Source organism: Podarcis gaigeae (assembly GCF_964106915.1).
Source record: "Podarcis gaigeae genome assembly, chromosome: 8".
Taxonomy (NCBI): Eukaryota; Metazoa; Chordata; class Lepidosauria; order Squamata; family Lacertidae; genus Podarcis; species Podarcis gaigeae.
In genome coordinates this window covers 16,747,808-16,769,694 of record NC_139684.1, presented here as the reverse complement: position 1 = coordinate 16,769,694, position 21,887 = coordinate 16,747,808, and the positions used below count along the sequence as shown (strand labels likewise).

At 42.4% G+C, this 21,887-nt stretch overlaps 1 protein-coding gene across 15 annotated transcripts in view; it reads left to right on the top strand.

The window, feature by feature from the left end:
• KIF1B (kinesin family member 1B) overlaps positions 1-21,887 on the top strand; it is a 133,135-nt gene that overhangs the window by 1,757 nt on the left and 109,491 nt on the right. For all 15 annotated transcript variants that reach the window (XR_014567004.1, XR_014567005.1, XM_083750112.1 and 12 more), the window contains exon 2: positions 9,115-9,293. Coding sequence is in view for 13 of the 15 variants with exons in the window: in XM_083750112.1 (XP_083606238.1) it covers positions 9,188-9,293 (106 nt within the window). In the remaining 2 variants the exon portion in view is untranslated. The remainder of the gene's footprint in view (positions 1-9,114; positions 9,294-21,887) is intronic.

The window sequence follows — 21,887 nt, the reverse complement described above, 5'->3', positions numbered from 1 at the left end:
CCAAATGGAGATTCCTTACAGTCCCCCTTCTTATTACTAATTCCAAGTTCCTCCTAGAGGCATTTTTATATTGGGACCATACATAGTTTGAGATCTCTTGATTGCCTGGTCTCTAAATATTCAGAGAGAATGCCTCTCAATCTAGCCAAATTTGAATCATCTTTCTTTTTTCTTTATTTATCTCCCTGTCTCCAATCCCCCCCCCCCCCACTTCCCTGGTGACATCTAATTTAAGATCCCAACAACATAACCATCATAGGAAGTTGCTGTGATGGTGGTTGTCAGTGACACCCCTCAAAATAAAGCATTTATACTTCATAGCTCCCTAGCTCCATCACAGATATATTTTGTGAATCTCTGCAAATCTCAGTAAATACTTCCTTCAATAAAGAAATCCCTTTGAATCTCAGCCCCCCATCTCCATCAGTTCTGCTTCCAGTTTCCCCACTGTGAACCTTCTCCTGAGTGGGACCCGTAGCCTCATATTTATTTTAAGAGAGCAGTTTTCAGTGTTTGCATCCTTTTTCGCTGAAGCTCTGTTGCAGCTTCATCTTTTAAGCAGGGCGGGGTTTGAAGCAGAATTCTCCTTCATTCTATATTAATTTCGGTCTCTTCCCCAACCCCAATTCCCTACAGCAGTGACTTGTTTGGGAAATGCAGGAACCTCTGTGTTTCTCTTTTCCCTACCTCTCCCCCCAGCTTTTCCTCTTCTCTGCCATAAACAGCTGCCGTTTTGTTTTGATGCGTTCCCCCCCCCCCTTTCCTCTATATCCAGCACAGCACAATTACGGGGCAGCCATATTGGGATGATGATCCGACAGTCCTCTAGGAGCTTAATCAGGGATGGGGCAGAAGGTCAAAAAATACTATTTTGGAATCAATGGCTTTAGTGCAAATGCTTACCGGGTTTCATGGAGTTGTCTGCTAATTGTCATGGCCTGCTTGCATCTTCATAGTTGTGTCTGTACCTGCTCAAGTTGAATTTTCGAGGGTGGGGTTGTAGGACTCTGTGAGTTGCCTTTTTATATTGTACATATCTCTCTGTGTATTATATTATGTAATATTTCTTACTGTGAAATTTGATGTTTCTCTGTATGGAGCAAAGATTTTAAAGCTTTTGCCCTAGTCCTTCCATCCTCCTCTTCCTTTTGTCTCCATCTTACTGGCTGCACACAGTGACTGCTGTGAATTTTTATTTATTATAAAGTGCTAAGTGGATATTCAACTCTATAGAAATAGATGATGACGATGGAAGGTATTTAAGCGTCTCTGTCATACAGCTTCCATAGCTGTAGCAGTATGAAGGAAAAAATGTGGTTTTGTGACTGATGCCTAACTTGATAGCTATCAGATGCTTGGTACTGCTGCTTTCATTTAAATTTAAAACGGTTACCAGTCTGTATTAAGATGATAGACACCAGGCCTCTGCCTGTCTCTTTCCCTGTTACAGAACGTAAAATTTTACACATACTCTCTATGAGTATTCACACATACTCTCTCTGTCCTGGATGCTTCTAAGTTAACTTTGCATACATTAATCTCTGACCTGGTTTCAGTTGTCATCTTAGTCATGGTGAGATTTTTGTCGAAGGTGGTCAGATTTTAATTCAAAAGGTAACATGCATTGCCCTTAATAGTTTTAAAGGCCAGCTTTGGCTTCCCATTAATTTATCCGTCTGGTTTGTGGAGCTTTTATATGGTTGTGTGTACTGTGTGCTAAGGAAACATAGAAAACACATGAAGCCAATCAAAAATATTTGCTTGGGTTTGTTTTAGATAATATTCCTGGAATTAATTCCACCCAATGATTTGGTATTTGTCTGGCAGGGACTAGGATAGAAGATGCAAGAGAAAAAGTGGAGGGCATGAAGATAGAGGAGTGGTACCCAGCAGGCCTGAGTAGCTTTTTTGAGAGGTTTAGTCCTCCAGTAGAAGTGATGGCTAATTGTTTTGCTGAACTAGCTGTAAAGTTTTTGCCAACTCTGCTAGAAAAAGCTTTTGGACTCTTGCATTCCTGGCCAGCGAGGGGCCCTTGGGATTTTTGAAAGGTCGTTACATTTTTATCTGAGTATTAAGCTGAGAGGTGCAAAATAAGTCAAATGGTTTAAAATGCAGTCACCATTAAAATGGCCACAAACTTGGACAGCTTTAAAAGGGGATCAAGCCGACTCATGGAGAATAATAGCCACTAGTCATGGTGATATTGCCTCCATTATTAGAGGTGGTATGCCTCTGAATGCCAGTTGCTGGGGTTCGCGATTGGGAAATTACCTTTATGTACATGTCCCACTTGTGGGCTCCTCATTGGCATCTATGAGAACAGAATGCTAGACTAGATGGGCCTTTGGTCTGATCTAGCAGGTCTTCCCTGTTCTTACACACAGGCACACTCAATAATGTAAGCTGGTGCTAATCATTACATATAATAGTAGTAGTGAATCCCTAAGAAGCCCTAAGATATGAGTCCTGAACCTACTACTGGTCACTGAGTGACCCTTAGTTCTAGTTTTATATGAGAGGGAGGACAAAAACTTCTCTCCACTGGGAACATACATGAAACGGATGAAGAACCTGTCACCCTCTAAATGTTGGACTCCCAATTTGCATCAGCCCCAGCCAGCATGACCAGTGGTCAAGGCTGTTGGGAGTTGGAGTTCCAACAAACTGTGGAGGGCACCACATTTTCCATCCTTAGACTAGTATCTATCATGACAAATGGCCAGTCTGTCATTTTTTTTTTTTTAAGTTTTAGCCTCTGCTGGTCTCTCATGTTCAGAATGGAATGTCACTGTCAGTTTCTGAGATGGGAAGTATATACTTCATAATGTATTCTTCTCCTCCCCTATCAAAAAAAGAGAAAAAGTTACATGCACTGGGAAGCAGACACAAAGTGGTTTCACCCTATTGTGTGGGGTGGGGAGTATGGCGCACCCTTTGTGATTCAGTTTATAAACTGGAACATAGGAAGCCAATTTACACCAGTCCGTCTATTTGTAAATCTATCCTAGTATTGGCTACATTGGCTGGTAGATGTGTCTCAGGTAGAAGGTCTTTCCTGTCACCTCCTCTTGACATCCTTTTAACTGGTTATCCCAGAGATTGCATCTGGGACCTTTTCACACAAAGCAGGTGCTCAACCTCTGAACTGTAGTTTGCCAGTTGTCAGATGACTTTGATAGCTGCTTCCTTAGGCAAACAACTTTAACACCTTTTACAAGGTGTTGTGAGGCTGGAGGCTGTGCCTTACTTTTGTGAAACCTTTTTAGTTCCATATATTACTTAAACACAGATAAAAGCACCCAAGCTTCATTATTGCACCTTTTCAAATTGCAGTTTGCACAAATTGCAGCAAATTCAGGGTTTTTTTTGCTGAAAATGCTCCTAACAACTGGGATGTAGGAAATAATAATAATAATAATAATTTTAAAAAAACCACCATTTGAGGATCACAGGGGGTTCACAACATAAAAATACAAAACGAGAACACAAAATACATAATGAAACCAAAAGAAACCAATAACCACCCCCCCTTTCCCAGAAACACACTTAAAAGACCATGGAATGTTAATCAGTCAAAAGGCTGGTAATAAAGAAATGATTTTGCCTAGTTATGTAATGAAGGTAGAAGGCGAGCCCCCCTGGGGAGAGCATTCCACAAATGGGGAGCCACCGCAGAAAAGGCCCATTCTTATGTTGCCACCCTCTGGACCTCTTGTGTAGGAGGCAGATGAAGAAAGGGCCTCAGCTGATGGTCGCAGTGTCTGACTTGGTTTATATGAGAATAGGTGGTCCTTGAGGTATTGCGGTCCTGAGATGTTTAAGGCTTTATAGGTCAAAAGCAACACTTTGAATTAGGCCCAGAAACTAATTGGCAGCCAGTGCAGTCAGGTCAAGATCAGTGTAATATGCTGAAATCGTCTTGCCCTGGTGAGCAACCTGGCTACCGGATTCTGCACCAGCTGAAGTTTCTGAATCATCTTCAGAGGCAGCCCTGCATATAAATGTGTTGCAGTAATGTAACTTAGATGTTACCAGAGCATAGATGACAGATGTTAGGCTATCCCTGTCCAGATATTAGCACAGCTGGGCCACCAGCCGAAGCTGATGGAAGGCAGCCTGTGCCACTGAGGCCGCCTGAGCCTCAAGCGACAACAAAGGATCCAGAAGCACCCCCAAGCCGTGTACCTGCTCCTTCAGAGGGAGTGTAACTTCATCAAGAGCAGGCAACCTATCATTCATCTGGTCTAGGGTATTGCCCACTGGATTCAGCTTCAGTTTGTTGGCTCGCATCCAATTCATGACCAAAGCCAGACAATGGTAATGCCACACCTGCAGATGTAAAGGAGAAGCAGATTATAGGTTGCCTTCACATCCTGCAGCTGTCAATTTTTCTTTTTTTGGTGCCTAAAATTGTTTTCTGAGAGACAATGTGGAGTTGTGTCTCTCAGAAGGACAGGCCTAAATAGTCAGAATTACTTTTTTGTTTGGTGGCTTTTAGTCTAGTTCCTTTAAAAATCTTTTTCCCCTTCTAACAAGACTCTGGAACACTCTGTTCAGCAGCCTATTCCATTTTTCAGTGGTTTCGTCATCTGCACAGGCATTAAAGCAGCACTTCAGATGACAGTGTGTGAGCTTACTAAAGAAGGCTTGTTCAGAAGAATGGTGTATTGAAATGTTGTTTCCCAGCATGCTTATTTAGTCAGGCTACACATTTTGCATATTGAAGTCAGAGAGAGGATTAAATTGGGCAAGTGTGCCCCCAATCTCACGTTTGACCTCTCAATAAATTGGCCCGTCTCTTTAAAAACAAATACACCCAGCAAACACAAAACACTGACTGTTTTTGCATCTTTGCATGTTCTCTGTTCTGAGATTTTTCATTCTAAAGTGATGGTGCTGTTCAAGAGAGAAGGAACATAATACCTGAATCGTGATGGAGTAAAGCAGAAAAAAAGTCAATGAAGCAAAAGACCCTATTTTTTTCTAACACATTTGAAGTGTGCTACAAATGTGCATAAGAGCAAAAGAAGAGTCTGGTGGATCAGGCCAATGGCCAGTGTTAGAAATTAGCCAGGCACCAGGCACATTTTGTGACTGGCGCAGGTCCAATTGTGACCATGTGGAGATCTCTGGATGCCAGGTTGGCGACTGACATCTCCATCTGGTTGGTCCTTCTAACTTTCTTAAGTAGGTAAGCCAGGCATGGTGAAACTTGGTCCTCCAGCTGTTTTGGGACTACAATTCCCATCATCCCTGACCACTGGTCCTGTTATCTAGGAATGATGGGAGTTGTAGCCCCAAAACAGCTGGAGGGCCAAGTTTGGCCATGCCTGAGGTAAGCAGAACAGCTTATTTATTGCATTTATATCCCACCTTTTCTTCTGCAAGGAGTATATGGTTCACCCCCTTCTCAGTTAACGTCACAGGTCATAGGGCTGTGCCTGGCCCAAGTGAGCTTCATGACTGAGTGGGGATTTGAACCCTGGCCTCCCAGGTCCTAGTCTGACATTAACCACTACTCCACACTGACTTCCTAGAGTCCTTCTGCTGTGAGGCAGCTATATACCGTATTTTTCGCCCCATAGGATGCACCTAGTTTTTTTGGGGGGAAATAAAGAAAAAAAAATTCTCCCCGACCCCAGCCCCCAGAACAGACTGCTAGTCGTGGGAGAGCCGCGCGACTTTGCGCGGCTCTCCCACGGCTAGCGGAGTGCTGCGCAAAGCCCAAAGCTTGGGGCGTGCTGAGCTCAGCATGCCCCAAGCTTCTGGGTGCAGGCAAGCTCTCCGCTAGCCATGGGAGAGCTGCGTCTTCCACGGCTAGCAGATAGCTTCCTGAAGCCTGGAGAGCGAGAGGGGTCAGTGCGCACCGACCCCCCTCGCTCTCCAAGCTTCAGCAAAAGCCTGCATTCGCCCCATAGGACGCACACACATTTCCCCTTCATTTTTGGAAGGGCGAAAAATACGGTAAGTTAAGTAGGTAAATTAATAGGAGGAAAACAAAACAACATTTAGAAAAAGATCTGAATTGTTTTCCTTGAAGCTTGAATTTATGTTATTCTGGATTGTTTTATTTGATGTTTCAATGTGTTGTAAACCATTTTGAGATTTTGTTTTCTTTAAAATATCCATCGGTATAATAATGAAATTATTCTTATTCTTATTTTTAACAACAACAAATCCCATTGTAAAAAGCGCGCCTAGACATTCTGTGTGGTGACTGCAACCTAGAACCAGATGCCAGTGGGATGTATGCACACAGGATTCAAGCATTCTTTCCTCCAGTGATTTCCAACAACTGCTATTCAGAAGCATTAGTGCCTCTAACTTTGGAGGCAGAGCACAGCCATTATGGCTAGTAGCCTTTAATAGTCCTCCATAAATTTGTCTTGTTTGTGTGGTATGAATCCATTGAATTATATCCAAGTTTGAAGAACAGACCAGCTTGGTAACTGTGGTCCACAAAAAACCAGAGGTGTGAGATCCATCGCTTTCCAGATGTTGCTGGACTCCATTTCCCATCATCCCTGACAATGGTCATTCTGGCTGAGGCTGGTGGGAGTTGGAGTCCAACAACATCTGCAGTGAGGAATCTCATAAATGAAGTAGCTTTGAATGAGTAAATGCTGGATTTTCTCATTCTGTTGGAGGCTGTGCTATCCTCTGATTCTTTAGCAAAATTACCAGTGTAACCCAAGCTATTACGGTAGAGATGAGATTTATTATTGGAAAGAGCAGTTTTAGTCGTCAGTGTGCAGTCCCTGCTCAAGGATGAGGAAGGCTGTATCTTCTTTGTAAGGAGCTACAAAAGGATAATTAAGTTGAGGATTCCGAAGTACTTAATGTACCTTCTGTGATATTACCAGAAGTTTTTTGTCCATTAATCCAAAGTGCTTTTAGTTCTGTTCCAAGACAGCTGAATTGATGATAATGAAAGACTGTAGAAGGCAAAGGTTGTATTGCAGTATTAACATTCATGCATCTCTGCTGTCTTCATCTCTTGGTTTGTAACTTATGGATTTTTGCAGACACACCTACAAGCTAACATGTAACTTTCATCTTTTGATGTGGCATGAGGAATTGTGAGTTAGCTAGCAGCCCATACCCATTTTATTTGGTGGGTGGGGAAAATGACCTGTCTCCTAAATGTGTGGCTACTGTGAGATATAATAGTTGTCCAGTTAGCTATACTACTCAACAGTGGCCAAATACCTGACTAATAAGATGACACACCCTATTCCTTTATTTCACCGTGCAACCTGTCTTCACCATTGTGAAAAGGGGCCATAGTGTGAAAAAATATGGGGGTGCAGTAAGGATTCATTTCATCTATAAAAGCAAACCTACCCAGTTTGCACTTTCTAAAACAGTATGTGAACTGAAAAGCAACCATCCTTCAGAATTTGCATTTCTTTGCATTTGCCTTGTATACTCCAGGCAAGTAGTGTGTACAAGAATGCATAGACTAGGGTAAAGTCTATATGAAAATAACATGTAAAAATGCATTCTGTTAGGAAATGAATTCTCCTTTACAAAAATGTTTATATTAGGCAGATTTGTATGCAAAAATGTCTATTTCAGGATAAATTTGTTTGTTTGTTTCAAATGCACCATGAACGGTAAGCCAGAAATAAACTGAGAACAAACTTTGGTTTGTTTATGATTTACTGCTCATGGTTTGTTTGAAAGAAACAAACCATGATCCAGGTTTGGATGGCATGAAAAGTCATTCTATGGCTTGTTTGAGTCACGTGGGTGCTACATGGGAGGGGAGAAGCCACATGATGACTCACATGTTAAAGGAGAAAAATGTTCACAAGTGGCTTATTATTTCTAAGGGAATGCAGCCCTTGACAAGAAAAAGGGCAAATCTCCCTGCCCTAAAGCAAATCTCTCTCTGGGAGAATCCTACTTTAGGCGCTTAAAACAAAGTGAACAATATCCTCAACGTCCTCCTGATCAATCTTTACTTAAGAGAGTCTAGTGCAGTATATCTTTTGTCAGTGTAGGCTGTACTGAAGATAGCATCTCAAAATGAAGAGCTGTAGAACGTTTTCTGAAAGGAATGGAATGTTTAATTCATAATAATAAGGTTTACCACACTCTACATTCTTTATAACATAGTGCCATTGTGAAAACTGGGTATTGTGGATGTCCAGTTGTAATTTTACAGGTAGGCCGTCTGTGTATAATTTTTTGTATATATTTGTGTATAAGATGTTAGATGTTTTTGTCTAAATAACTATGAATAGCCTTCAGTTGGATGTCCTTTTGGTGTACCCTGCGTTAAACGAAGCTCAAATTATTTATTTTTTCAAACAAGGAATAACAACATAGACCAGAAAAGGACAGCCATGTCAGTAAATAGAACAAGTTAATAAAAGGAGAGGGTGCTAAATGATATCTCCAGTCTCCCACTTAGCTGATTCAGGATTAGTTGTTCTCAAGCCTATCTGCGGAAACACAATAATTTGCCCACAATGTACTCTCTCTCCCAGCTAAACTGCATTTTTCGCTATGGCTATTTGCTCCTGGAACTTGGTGATTTGGGCTATTTGCTTTGTTAGCCAGCAGCTGCGAGGATAGAAATGTTTCAAACAGAAACCTGCTTCCCTCCCTCTTTTCTACAGAATCAAGGAGGGAGGGAGCTGTTTTTAGGGTGACTTCAAAGGCAAAGCCACCTCAGCATGTATTTTAATTTTTATATACTCTGTGAATGGAGGAAATCCCTGGGGTTGTGTAGGTTTCTTTTAAGCTTTCCACATGTACCGATAAAATGAACAAATAGCACAAAGAACGGCTGTCCTTTTAATCCCTCTGAGTCAGGAGTGGTGTCAGTTTGCAGGCTCCATGTTTTCTCCTTGAGGGAGGGGCTGGAAACAATCATTTCCCCCGAAAGCTATTACTTGACAGTGGCTAGCGAGAAGGAGGGTAACCCTGGATACGCTCGGCCTCCATGAAGCCAAAAAATATGAAATTTCCCTATAGGGGGGTATCTAATGAGCTAAGCTATTGTCCTAGCAACCATCAAGATGTCTGGAATGTATTTTCAAATCATTGAATTTCCTTCTCTCTCTCTCTCTCTCTCTCTCTCTCTCTCTCTCTCTCTCTCAAAAGATAACTCCAGGAGAGAAAAGCTGTGGAAGTCCTTCGCTCATAATTTCTGGAGTACACACAAGAGACCTGCAAAATGTCAGGCGCTTCAGTCAAGGTGGCTGTCCGGGTCAGACCCTTTAATTCCCGAGAGACCAGCAAAGAGTCCAAATGCATCATACAAATGCAAGGCAACTCAACCAGTAAGTTTGGTGCAAATCTTCAGATGGAGTGGCTTTTCCTTGATGAGATTCTCAGTAAATTGGTTACTGTCTAGCTTATGTCATTGACAAATGGCTCATTTAAGGAAATCCTTTCTTTCTGTATAAGTCTTGTGATAGTTTTTTTTGAAAGGCGTTATAATTTGCTTAAATGCATTTTTGCTTATTAATACACTTTCTCTTACTGTGGATATGTCAAAAGCAGAAACGTGATTTGGATACTTCCTTCTCTTTGGCAACATTGCACGATCATTTCTGTATGAGTTTCTCTTTGGATATGGCAGAATGGTTGTCCATTATGCATGTGCGTTTGCTTGAGAGGAAGCTTAAATGCCTTTTGGTCTGTGGCTCCATTTTTTGTGGCTTCCAGAATGACTGTAACAACAGGGATCATCCAGTGTGCAATTTACGGGGTAATTCTGCTATCAGTAAGACAGGTAACCAAGAGGGAGGGAAAGCTGAAGTATTGCTTAGCAACCAGACAGAGTAGCATGATGTTTGCTGAAGTAGCACATCCCCTGATTCTGAGTGTTTTCTGCTGTATGTTTAGTTGAATGATTCCTTGCTATGTACAAGGCCTGAATTGAGAGAGACAAAATCTCCCAAATTATAAGCTGGTTGTAGTCAGTTTCCTCAGTAAAGTGTTATCAGGAGTTCTTTTCTCTCCCATCTGTGTTATTTAAGTGAATTTGCTAACAATTCCATGATTAAAGGTGTCCTGGTGTTGTTGTTTTGTGGTCTGGCAGTTTGAACCCCTGGTACATACCTGTCATCATAGATATAACTGTCTAAATGGTAGTTTTCAAGGAACAGAGTTGTAAAGAAATAAATGAACAAGCTCTGACGATCAAGCTGTAGCCGCTTCAGTAGGGAAAGGCTTCGTTTGCATCTTTCTATTGAACAGATTTTGCTGGGAATGTTCTGACCTGCAGCCTTTTGGGGAACGTCTCCAGGCAGACAAAAGCAAATTGAAATAGCAGGTGGTCAGACTTAAGTCACTTTGACCCATTTAATAACTGTGGGAAAGTAGCATTGGAGATATCCTGGAGCCTTTGTCATCTGAGGGTGGGCTTTTCTAGTGTGCTATTAGGTAGGAATTATGCAAGGAATGTTCAGAAAAATGGATCTTCTGAAAAGGAGAAAGTGGAAAGGGAAGAGGCTGCTTTTCAGGCGGTAATGGGGGGGGGCTGTTTTCACACGCTTTTACAGGCTCTTGTCTCCCCCCCACCCCTCTTGTGTTCTTACTGAGCGGCATGAAGGTGTGTATAGAAATATACACTTGTTTAAAAGGAGTCCATAACCTCTAATCCCAACCTTCTCCCCCCCCCAAAAAAAACCCCATGTGAATGATAGCAGAATATCTCCTGTTCTAGCTTGTCCTGGGTGTGTTGTGTTGTATCTAGTCCATGTGCTGCAGTGGTGAACAACTCCTTTCAGCCTGTATTCCCTGGTGGGCAGACTTCTGAGGGCCACATGCCAGTGGTACGCAGAGCTGAGGCAAAACAGGTAGAACAGCAAATAGGAATTTTATCTTTCATTTCTACACACATTCACCCATCACTCCTCTCTAGCCTCCATCCAGGTGAGTGAAGGACATTATATCAGAATTCAAAGACACATTCTAGCTAGGCAGAAACTCTCTGGGTGTGATGCAGGGACCAGTGAGGGGTGGTGGTGTGTGGCCAGGGGCAAGACAGTTTCAGCATATTACACTGATTGTGGCTCAGCTGCACTGGCCAGCAATTAGTTTCTGGGCTTTGAATTATAAACAGTATCTCAAGGACTGCCTCTCCCCATATGGACCGACTTAGACACTGTGATCATCACCTTGAGGCCGTTTTTCATGTGCCTCCTTCACAAAAGGTCAGGAGGGTGGTAACATGAGAAAGGGCCTTTTCTGCATTGGCACCCCGTTTGTGGAATGGTCTCCCCAGGGTGGCTCTTCTGGAACAAACAACAATAACACCTAGAGTAGAACATTAGAGGTTTGTCTGATTATTGGGAAATTGGGAGTGGGGTGAGTACTTGGGGAGATGTATGATTTAATCCAGCATGGGTTGACTCCTGTGTTCTGCTTTTATAACATGCCAGCTATGCATTCTCTTTGGGCTGAGCTTGATTGGGTTCCTAGTTGTCTGTCAGTAATAAAAAAAATTAACAAAGTCAATTGACACTGAAGTGACATAGATTATCTCTTTTCTGGGTATACTAGTTGAATACTGAACTGTAATTTTGACTAAATCTGCGTATGGCTTTGGCCTGGACTGAGCATAACCATGGTTTGTTTAACAAACCACATGTTAATCATGAGATATTCCATAATATAAGAAGCCACGGCTTGTTTCTACAGCTTTTGGTTTGTTGTCCAGCTGCTCTTTCCTCAGTAGTTTGATGAACGTCTGGGGTGTAGTTGTCAAACAAACCCATGGTTAAGCGTGCTGGGTTCACATGCAATGCTAACCCACAGTTAAGGGAAACAAGTTTTGTAAGCCACCAACAAATAAGCTCCTAATTGGTTGGCAGTTAGAAAACCATAGTTACACTTTTGGGCAGAGTTCACACATAATGCTAAGGCCTAGTTTAATATAGTGTAAACCAGGTGTTTGTAAATATTTTGTTTAGAAAGAAATAAAAGTTCTTTTCTGTAGTTTCAGGAGTGAGTGAGTCAGCATTCTACAAAGTCTAAAATGTACAAGATACTGAGAAGCCCATGAAAATGTCATGCTATTTCCTGATAAATCTTAATTAGATAACCAGACAGTTTGTTCAGCCCATCATGTAAGGGCAGCTTAACAATTGCTTGGCATGTTGTGTGGCATGCCTATGCATTGCTAAGGACAAATAGACAATTTAGAATTGTTGGAGATACTGGCATTGCTAAGGACAAAAAGGACAATTTAGAATTGTTGGAGATACTGGCTTTCGACCAGGAAAGGAAGTTGCCTCCTCTAGCAAATATGCATGGATTTAAATATTTGGAAGTTGCCAATACAAGTTTCCTTTGTCCTTTTTGAAAGAGGGTGGTACTGCTAGAATTTTACAAGCTGTCCTTAATATTCTATGGAAAGCAGTTTTTTGAAAATATCTGTCCTCTGGTATAATCCACCCTGTTTAAACTTGCAGGTGCAATTAGGATTCATACAGGCTGTAATGTTTCATTGCAGGTGAGGCTACATATGGTTAAGCCACAGTTAATGGTTTACCATGAATGCGCAGTAAACTGTGATCCCTGCCTGAAGTGCTGTGTCTGAATTGGGAATCGTGGCTTGTTTTGCTCCAAATAAATGATGTTCTGAAGCTGAGAACAAGGCTTGGCTTCAGATCATTTTATTTTATTAAACAAAACAAACCATGACCCCAGTTTGGCCATAGCGCTGAGCCAGGGAATTGTGGCTTGTTGCTACTGCTCACTAATGGGGAGGAATGAAGCAGCAATGATCTTGGCATTCACAGCAATGCCTTAACTAATTCGTGGTTTAATCACAACATGCAAATGCAGCCTTTATCTCCTTTCTTTATCTTTTTTTCCTTTATCTTTTGTGTGTGTGTGTGTGTGTGTGTGTGTGTAGAATTGAATAGTGAAATCCTGCAGTCCAGCTGAAATCACATGTACTGTCTGCATTAAGAGACTGGAATGTTGGCAGCACGCCTGGCCTGCTTGCAGGGCGGTCGGAGCTGATTGCAGATGCTATACAGTAGAAAGTTGCTGTCATGGAGGATATGGAAATGAGAATGGGTTTGGGTTGCTGCTGGTGGTGGTGGGAAATGGGGGGAAAGCTGACAGCAGAGGTGCCAACTTGTGAGAGAGATTGGGGAACTAAAGTCATGTCAGGATGCCGGAGGAGCCAGGGGACGGAGCAGAACGCCTCAGCAGCGCAACTTTAGTAGCCAGAGGTTCTGCAATCAGCTCCTGCAGCTACTGCCACCATCCAGGGGCTGCATATTCCCTCCTTCCCAGCAGCAGCAGCAGCAGCAGCAGCAGCAGGAGGAGGAGGAGCCAGCCACTGAAGCTGTGCCATGCTTGGCTCTTCAGTTGGCCCTGAGTTTTTTGGACATTGCAGGGGCCTGGCCTCCCTCACAAAAATATTGGGGAGTCTAAAAGGGTTGGGCCCCCAAGAGTTGGTGCCCCTGACTGGCAGTGGGGTTGCATAGTTGCTTCTGGGGTTGAGCATTTGCAGCTTTATACAGCCAAAACTAAGTTATTTGCAGACTTCTGAATTGCCTCAAAGCTCCAGTAGCTATTAGGGCTAAAAGGAAGAATGGAACCGCAGCTGGTTTCATGGAGGCAGTTCTTACAGGTGAATGCTGTTTACCAGCCTTCCATGATGAGCACTCTTAGTCTATGTTCTCAGAGGATGACTTTAGCAAATCTCATCTATTTATTGCTGCTTTGTTCTTGATGAGAGCTGGTGCAACACAATTCTTTATAGCAGGTGTTGCCAACCAGGTGCTCTGCAGATGTTTTGGATTCTAACTCCCATCAGTCCCAGCCAGCATGGCTGTCTAGGAAGGCTTTTTTGGAGCTCATGTGCTTCCCTCTCCTCTTTTGTGAGGCAGGCTGTAATTTTTTTTGTCCAATCAGGCACACTGTAGCTTTATCATGGTTTGCAGGGTTCATCACAAGCTGTAGTTTGTTGGTTCAAATGAAATGGACTTACATTGTGACTAGAAACTGTAGTGTTCTGGTTTGAATGGAAAGTGCAAACTATGGTTTCTTCATACTTGGAAGGAAGTGAGGGAATGTGCAAAGGCCTCTTGAAGGCATATTCTCATAGTGCCAAACTATGGGTCAGTGATACATTTGAACAAGGCCTTTGTGTAGTGACGTTTCTGGACTGCATCTCTCATTATCCTTGGCCATTGGCCATGCTGGCTGAGGCTCATGGGAGTTGTAGGTCAGTAGCATCTGGTATGGTCTCCCTTTTTGTTTTGTTTCCATCTTTTAAAAAGGCACATGAAATGCCTGTCATCCTTAGCTTTGATGTTCATGTAATTGTTAACAGAATAGGGGCTGTTTCACCGATTCAGCAAGTCTCTGTCTATCATGAAGAGAATTCCTTCCTCTTTGGAAAGCAGAACAGCAGCAAACTGTGGGCTATCCTAATGGCAGTAATTCTGGTGCCATTCTAGTGATTCAGCTTCTGGCTGTTCAGTAATGTAATGCACAAAAACAACCCCAGCCAATTGGAAGGGAGTGTTGTTCAGTCATATGACGGCACTGGAATAGTGCTCCACTCCCAAGCTATTCCTTTTTTATGATTAGTGCCTGAAACTGGTTTCAATGTTTGGGGATCCTTTTAAGTCTGTTTTCCTGAAGGGTTTGCTGCATTAAGCCTCCACAGTTGAAGAAACTCCTCTTCTTCCTAGTAACAGCAGAAAGCCTCCTCAGAACATTGAGTAAGATTTTCTCCTACAAAGGTCAGCCATCAAGCTTCCTATTTGCATTCTAATCTCTGTTTTTTGTAGCTGTTCTTAGATTGCTAATACACTTTCATCACAAAAGGGCTTGGGCGCTGAGAACTCATTATTACAATGAACAGCTTATTTTTGACAGTGCTGGAAGCTGCAGCTGATTAAAGTATGTAGTGCCTTCATGTTACAGTTCAAAAAAGTCAGAACTGTTTGCCCCAAATCTAGAAAGTCAGCGGAATATCTATCAACCTACCTACTTACCTATCTTTCTCCCTCCACCCAGAGGAATTACACATTTTGATATTTTCTTTATCTAACTGCCATATTTTCATACACCACAAAAGTGTCCCTGAAATAATGGTACTCTATCCTAGTTTTCCAGGAGCAATATGGAGCATGTTGGTTTATTTTTCTGTAAAGTTGATATAATTGCCTGATGCTGCCATTGTGTTTAGTAAATGCATGTGCCATCACATCCATCTCTAGCTTTTCACTGGTGGACTGACTTTTAAAGCTAGTTTCACTGCATTTTTGATGTTGCGTGGTTTCTACCCTGTAGCTGACTCTTAAGCAGCTGGCAAAGCATAAAATACATGGCTGGATGGTGGCACAACTAATTTAAGTTCCAATGGATTTCAAGCATGACTTAAATTTGGATTCTGCCCAGTAGATTTCCATTATGAATGCAATATATACAACATAGAATCAAAGAATTGTAGAGTTGGAAGGGACCCCAAGTGTCATCTGGTCCAGCCCCGTAATGCATTAATCTCAAATAGCTCCTACATGCCAGATGACCATCCAACCTCTGCTTAAAAGCCTAAAAGGAAGGAGAGTCTACCATCTCTCGTGGGAGTCTGTTCCACTATCAACCAGTTCTTACTGTCAGAAAGTTCTTCTTGATGCTTAGTTGGAATCTCCTTTCTATGCAAGTTCTGTGGTTGGTTTTCTACTTTTGTTTGGAAGTCCTGAGCCATTTCTTGTGTACTTGATGGGGACAAATAAACTCATTTACAACTGCAAGCTGGGTTGATAATGTATATATCCCATTTGAACACAGAATTAAATTAAGTAAACGTGAATTTTATTTCCCTCTCTGCAGAGAGATCTTACAGTATCCTTTCCCCATATTTTATGCTGTGTTTCATGTTATTGGATCATCTGTGACTTAAGCAATGGGATTGCAGTTCTCCAAACCCCTTTATCCCATTGCTTAAAGCAGTGTGGTGGCCCCATCTGTCAGGAGTAAACCACAGATGCTGCCTTTAACAGATTGTGGTTTATGAAGCTGGGAAGGCATGAGCTCTCGGCTATATGGGAGAGTTTGTTTATTTATTTATTTAGGCTTGGAATGTATGCTCTTTTCTATCTTTAGTTATTTATGAGAAGGACTATATAAGTGGTAGCATCTGGTTTGTATGCAAAAGATCCCAGCTTCACTTCCTGATGTCAAGTAGATATTTCAAGTGAATTGAAATATCTCTGGGTAGGCCCTTAAGAGCCCTCATCAGAGGAGACCAGTCTTCCCCAACCTGGTGCTCCAAGATGTTTTGCACTACAACTCCCATGATTCCTCACTTTGACGCTCATGCTATCTGAGGCTGCTGGGAGTTTGAGTCCAGAACAGCTGGAGTGCACCACGTTGGGGTATCAGGGAGTACACAATGCCAGGCCATGAGGATGAATAGTTTGAGCTGGTGCAAGGCACCTTCTAGTGTCTCCCCCCCCCCCCAATTTTCAGTATTTTCAAAGGGGACCTTAAAGTCTAATCCATTCAGTCAAATGGATGTGGGGAAATGTGCATTGCCACCTAAAATACCTTGATACTCATCTTGCCACCAAAGTTGGAAGCATCCAGAGATGAGCTTCTGATGCGGATCTCAACCACTGGTGCATTTCACTGCATACAGAGAAATGGAACAATAACATTCCACATTCTTATTTGCTAATAACCATAGACATGTTCACATCACAGGTGGCTTGGCACCAGTGATCTTTGACATTTTTCTTCCTAAGAACCTAAGAAGGTGGTGCTTACAAGTATGGTTGAGAAACCCTTGGGAATCCAAAAGACATTAACCAGGGACTTGAGATCTTGACCACCATTAGCCATATATCAGGCAGTGGGCCAATGCTCAGTAAAAGAGCATCAATTTTGCATGTAGAAGGTCCCAAGTTCAATCCCCAGCATCTCTGAATTGGACTGGAAATCTTCCCTGTCTGAAATGATGTGGAGATGGTTTCAGTCAGTATGGGAAATACTGGGCTAGATGGTTTGACTTTGTCTGAGGCAGCTTCCTGTGTTCCTACTGCTTAATCGGAGACCTGTCTCACTAGAACAACCCTTGTGGCTGGATGGCTGAAGAAATAAAAGTCACTTACCCCAATACATTTTTCAGTATAGCTTAGGAGAAAGGTTTCCCAGATGGTGGTCAGAGGTTTCAGATGGCAGTAGATACTTGCTCCCACTAGCCTAGTGGGACAGTCAGGGGGAAGAAGTGGAAAGCCTAATTCAGTTGCATCCATGCCAGGAATCCCAGAGGCACATCACTTCAGATATCAACATTTCATGTCTCTCCTTGGATGGAGTGAGTGGCTTGACAGCTAGGCAAGCCTCAGAGGAAGTGGTGAAGTTCATTCAGACCAGTGAATCCTCTGCTTTCTTGCTTTAATTTCCGACTTGTGAGTTCACCAGCATAGTTTTTGATATCAGAAGGAAGCAATCAATCTTCCTGCAAAATACAGGACTTTTGCCCCCTGGCTTCTCTGGTTCTTGCTGACCCTTTTGGTTTCATAGTTTGGCTGTGTGATCAAAGGCTTTTTAAAAATATAAATAATTGGATGAACTGCAATACAGTGGTACCTTGGTTTGCATATGTCTTGGTTTGCATACGTTTTGGATTACAAACACGTCAAACCCGAAAGTGCGTGTCCTGGTTTGCAACCTTTTTTTTATTATAACCCATTTTTTTTGGATTACAAACAATTTTTTTTTTGGAGGCCCCATTGGCAAAAGCGCGCCTTGGGTTACAACCCGTTTTGGTTTACAAACGGACCTCTGGAACGGATTATGGTTGTAAACCAAGGTACCACTGTACTTAAATTGACAAGAATATATACACATGGTTGGTGGAATTAAGTGGGAAATCCTTAAAAATGCAAAATAGAACAGACAAGGATGATTAGTTGAAAGCAAATTAGTTCTAGGGACACATTAACAAGGCAGTGTTAGTGATAACACAGGTCTCCTGGCATTGGTCAAGTAATTAACAACATGTAAAGTGATATGGGACGCGGGTGGCGCTGTGGGTAAAACCTCAGTGCCTAGGACTTGCTGATCGCATGGTCGGCGGTTCGAATCCCCGCAGCGGGGTGAGCTCCCATCGTTCGGTTCTAGCTCCTGTCCACCTAGCAGTTCGAAAGCACCCTTAAGTGCAAGTAGATAAATAGGTACCGCTTTATAGCGGGAAGGTAAACGGCGTTTCCGTGTGCTGCGCTGGTGCTGGCTCGCCAGCTGCAGCTTCGTCACGCTGGCCACGTGACCCAGAAGTGTCTTCAGCCAAATTGCAGTGAATGTAAGTAACAATATCCAATGCTAGTCCCACTTGGAGTAGACCCATTTAAATTAATAATCATGACTTAGGCCCATTCATTTCCATGGGTCTACTCTTAATAAGACTCAGTTGGAAACCTGTTATTGGAGCACAGTTTGGATGTCTGGTAATCTTTACACATAAACTAGTTTCCTGTTCCAGTTTTTATGTAAGGGATTCCGGTCATAGATGAGGCTCCTTTGTAGATGAGGAATCAGTCTTGTTTCTCAAGTTACAAGGTCAAGAGATGGGGCTAAGGAGAATTGATCAGAACAACAGATGGAGGAGAAAGTACAGAGTGATGAGAGAAGGCTATGCCTGCTTACTCACAGGTCTCGGCATGATGTCTGGGCTCTGGGATCACTGCTTGCTGTTGTGCAACAGTGTGGACAAAAACCTTGTGAATCAGTTCAGGGTAGGGATCAGGCAAATGACTGGCATGTTTGATGGCTCTGAAATTAGCTGACCCAGTTGCTTCAAAAGCAATGCCTAACTAAGCAGAAGTGATGAGCAGCAGCACTTGCCACCATAGTACTAGCTAGATTTTATTTTAGGAAGAGGAATAACTTCTATGTATCCCTGCCCTGGTGTCCATGAAAGTCACTCAGATGCTTATTATGGTCAACTGATCAACAGGACAAAACACAGAAGCATAAAGTGCAAAATCACGACCTTGATGGAGCCAATTATTTTGTTTTGTTATTGTTTTTTTGGCAAGAACTAACAATCATAGCAGGTCCAAGAGACATGATGACAATCAAATATTTTGTCACCTGCTCAGTGATAAATCAAGAAAGATACTCAGAAGGGTCTCTAAAGATGGCCCAAGGAACAGTCTCATAAGAGACTATATTATGTGTTCTTTAACCCCCAGATAAAAAGTACTGTAAAAGAATTAATGAGAGATTGTTTCGTTCTGGATGCTGAATGGACACTATCTCTCTGGGAACTCTGCTGTCTAAAAATATTTCAATATGAACTATTAAAACTGGCCCTTAAGGTTAGAATTTCAGAGAGAGAAAGAGGTATTTTTCTGGATCTATATTATTTACCTCTTACAAATGATATTTGTATTGCATAGAGATCTAGTTTGGGTATTTTATTTCTCTTTGTGACCACTGAGAGAAATTAAACCATCTGACAGACAACAGCTTATCCCAGGGTTGGAAAATTCCATCCTTATCTCACACACATTTCATGGGGACAGGTGGGTGGGGCAGCCCACCAGTCATTTTGCCTGGTGTCGCAGTGACATCAGGATACCTATTTCTGCCCTGTACAGAAACCTTAGCCAGAGGGCTTATAATTGTAAGATTCTGCCTCTAAAAATAAAATAAAAATTTAAAAAGCTGGATATGAGACAAAGACAGTTCTTCAAGCCATTGTTAGTGCATTTCACTGCTTCCCTTCAATAACCAAAGTTGTTCAGCTTGTGAACATGGGCCCTCTGTTCTTACAGAGCTGTGCAAAACATCTAAGCAAATACATTCTATGGGCAGCTGCTTTTTAGTCTGAGCTGGCAGAGAGTGGCTGGCCTGGTTACAAATCCAGGATAATCACAGTAATGATAGCTGAATCCTGTACTGATATATATATTTTTAAAACAGGCCTCTCTTCAAATGCGAAAAGAGAATTTCTTTAATGTGCAGCTGGTTCTTCTGTATATCTCTTTAAATGTATGTACAAATGCTTTCCTCCTAAAAACTACATTGCTCAATCCTCTTTCCCCCCTCCTGAATTCAAATCCTTCCATTCAGGAATTCTGCCTGTCATCCACTAATCTGTCTGTGATAAATGTGTCTGCTTTCATGTAACTTTTTTTCAGTTTCTTGCATGAAATGAATTTATCTCATGGGGACAATGTGTTTAAAAGCGCCCTGTAATTGTTGATGTAAGAAAGGGCCATAGCTCAGTGGCAGGGCATCTGCTTTGCATGGAAGAGGTCCCAGATTCAATCCCCAGCATCTCAAGTTAGAGCTGGAAAAGACCTCTGTCTGGTGCTCTGGAGACCCACTGCCAGGCAGTGTAGATAGACCAGTGGGCTGACTCTGCATGAGGTAGATTTCTACATTCCTATGAATGGTAAAGCAGTGGTAAAACATGTACTTTATGCGCTAAAGGTCCCAGGTGAGAACAGGATGCTGGACTGGGTGGACAATTGGCCAGATCCAACATGCTCTTATTTTCAATCTCCGGGTAGGGCTTGGAATGTCTCCCTGTCTGAAACCCTGGAGAGCCACTGTCAGTCAGTTTAGACAACAGTAAGCTAGCTGAACCAATGGTTTGACTTTTTATAAGGCAAATTCTTAAGTTCCTGAGTGTATGTTGGAAATGTAAAGGCTCCATATGGAAATTTGGAGAGGAGGCCCCTGCTTTTAGTGGGATTGCAGCCCACATTTATGGAGCAGGCATGTTGTCCTCCTGAAACGCCAGCTGCAGAGTTGGTATTTATAGCAACTGGATCTGGGAGAGCAGCTGAGGATGAGAGCTTTTCCAGCAGCTTCTGACTCTCTTCTCCCCCCTCCTCCTTCTGTTCTGCATGGCTCACTTGCTTGCTTGCTCTTTCCCTTCTTCTCTTGGTACAGAGCTAGAATTCCTAAAGTAAGGGAGTAAATCCAGCTAAATTCCATTCTAAGCCATTCCATAAGGGTGTTCGTGAAGTTTCCTTTCTTTCAAATAACTTGAAATATGCCTGTGCTGCTCGACTTGAGAGTGAGTGCCATTCTACAGCTGGGAAGTGTCAATTTCTCTACATTTGTTCTGGTGTAATGTGATATCTTCCTCCAGATTATATTAATTAGATTTTTGTAAGGTGTCCAATACTTTCTAGTATCCTCCCCTCCTGCTTGCTCCGTGTAAAAGTGTGGTTTGACTAGACTTTTGATTTGTGTTCTGTATTTGAAAGCTGCATGTTCTGTTGCTTTTCACACTACTTATTGTACCATCCCTCCTAATATCTATACAAACATAACAGATGCTCACCAGAAGTGTGAGATGCATTATCCTGGAAGCAATAGACTATATCCAGACCAAGACCACATGCACACCATAAATTTCAAGCACATTGTTTTCCCACAAAATAATGGGATCTGTAGTTTGGTAAGTGTGCTGAGAACTATGTCACTTTGAGGGGTAAACTACAGTTCCAGGGTTATTTTATGGGAGTGAGGTGCGATTTGCTTTAAATGTATGGTGTGTATGCAGTCTAAGATAGTTGAAAATAAATTCCATTCATTTTGGTAGAAATCAAGGTTCAGCTAACTTACAGTTGCATCCTAGTCAGAGTTGATCCGTTGGCATTGATAGATTTGGATATTTCTGGTGCATTAATGTCAGTGGGCCTACCTTGGTTAGGTACAACTCTTTATAATTCAGGACAGACAAACTTTTCATACAAAGTGGGCTGCAGGAATACTTCAACATGAAACCTGTGGGCCGCTCATTGCTTTGTTGCACTGGGCAAGGGGAAGTGAAGGGGGAGGTGAGAGAGGCAAAAATTTGAAGCCCAACCAGCACCCCTCACTCTGTCTTCCCAAAGCTGGCTAAGTGGGGTGCTGGGCTTTAGTAAGGC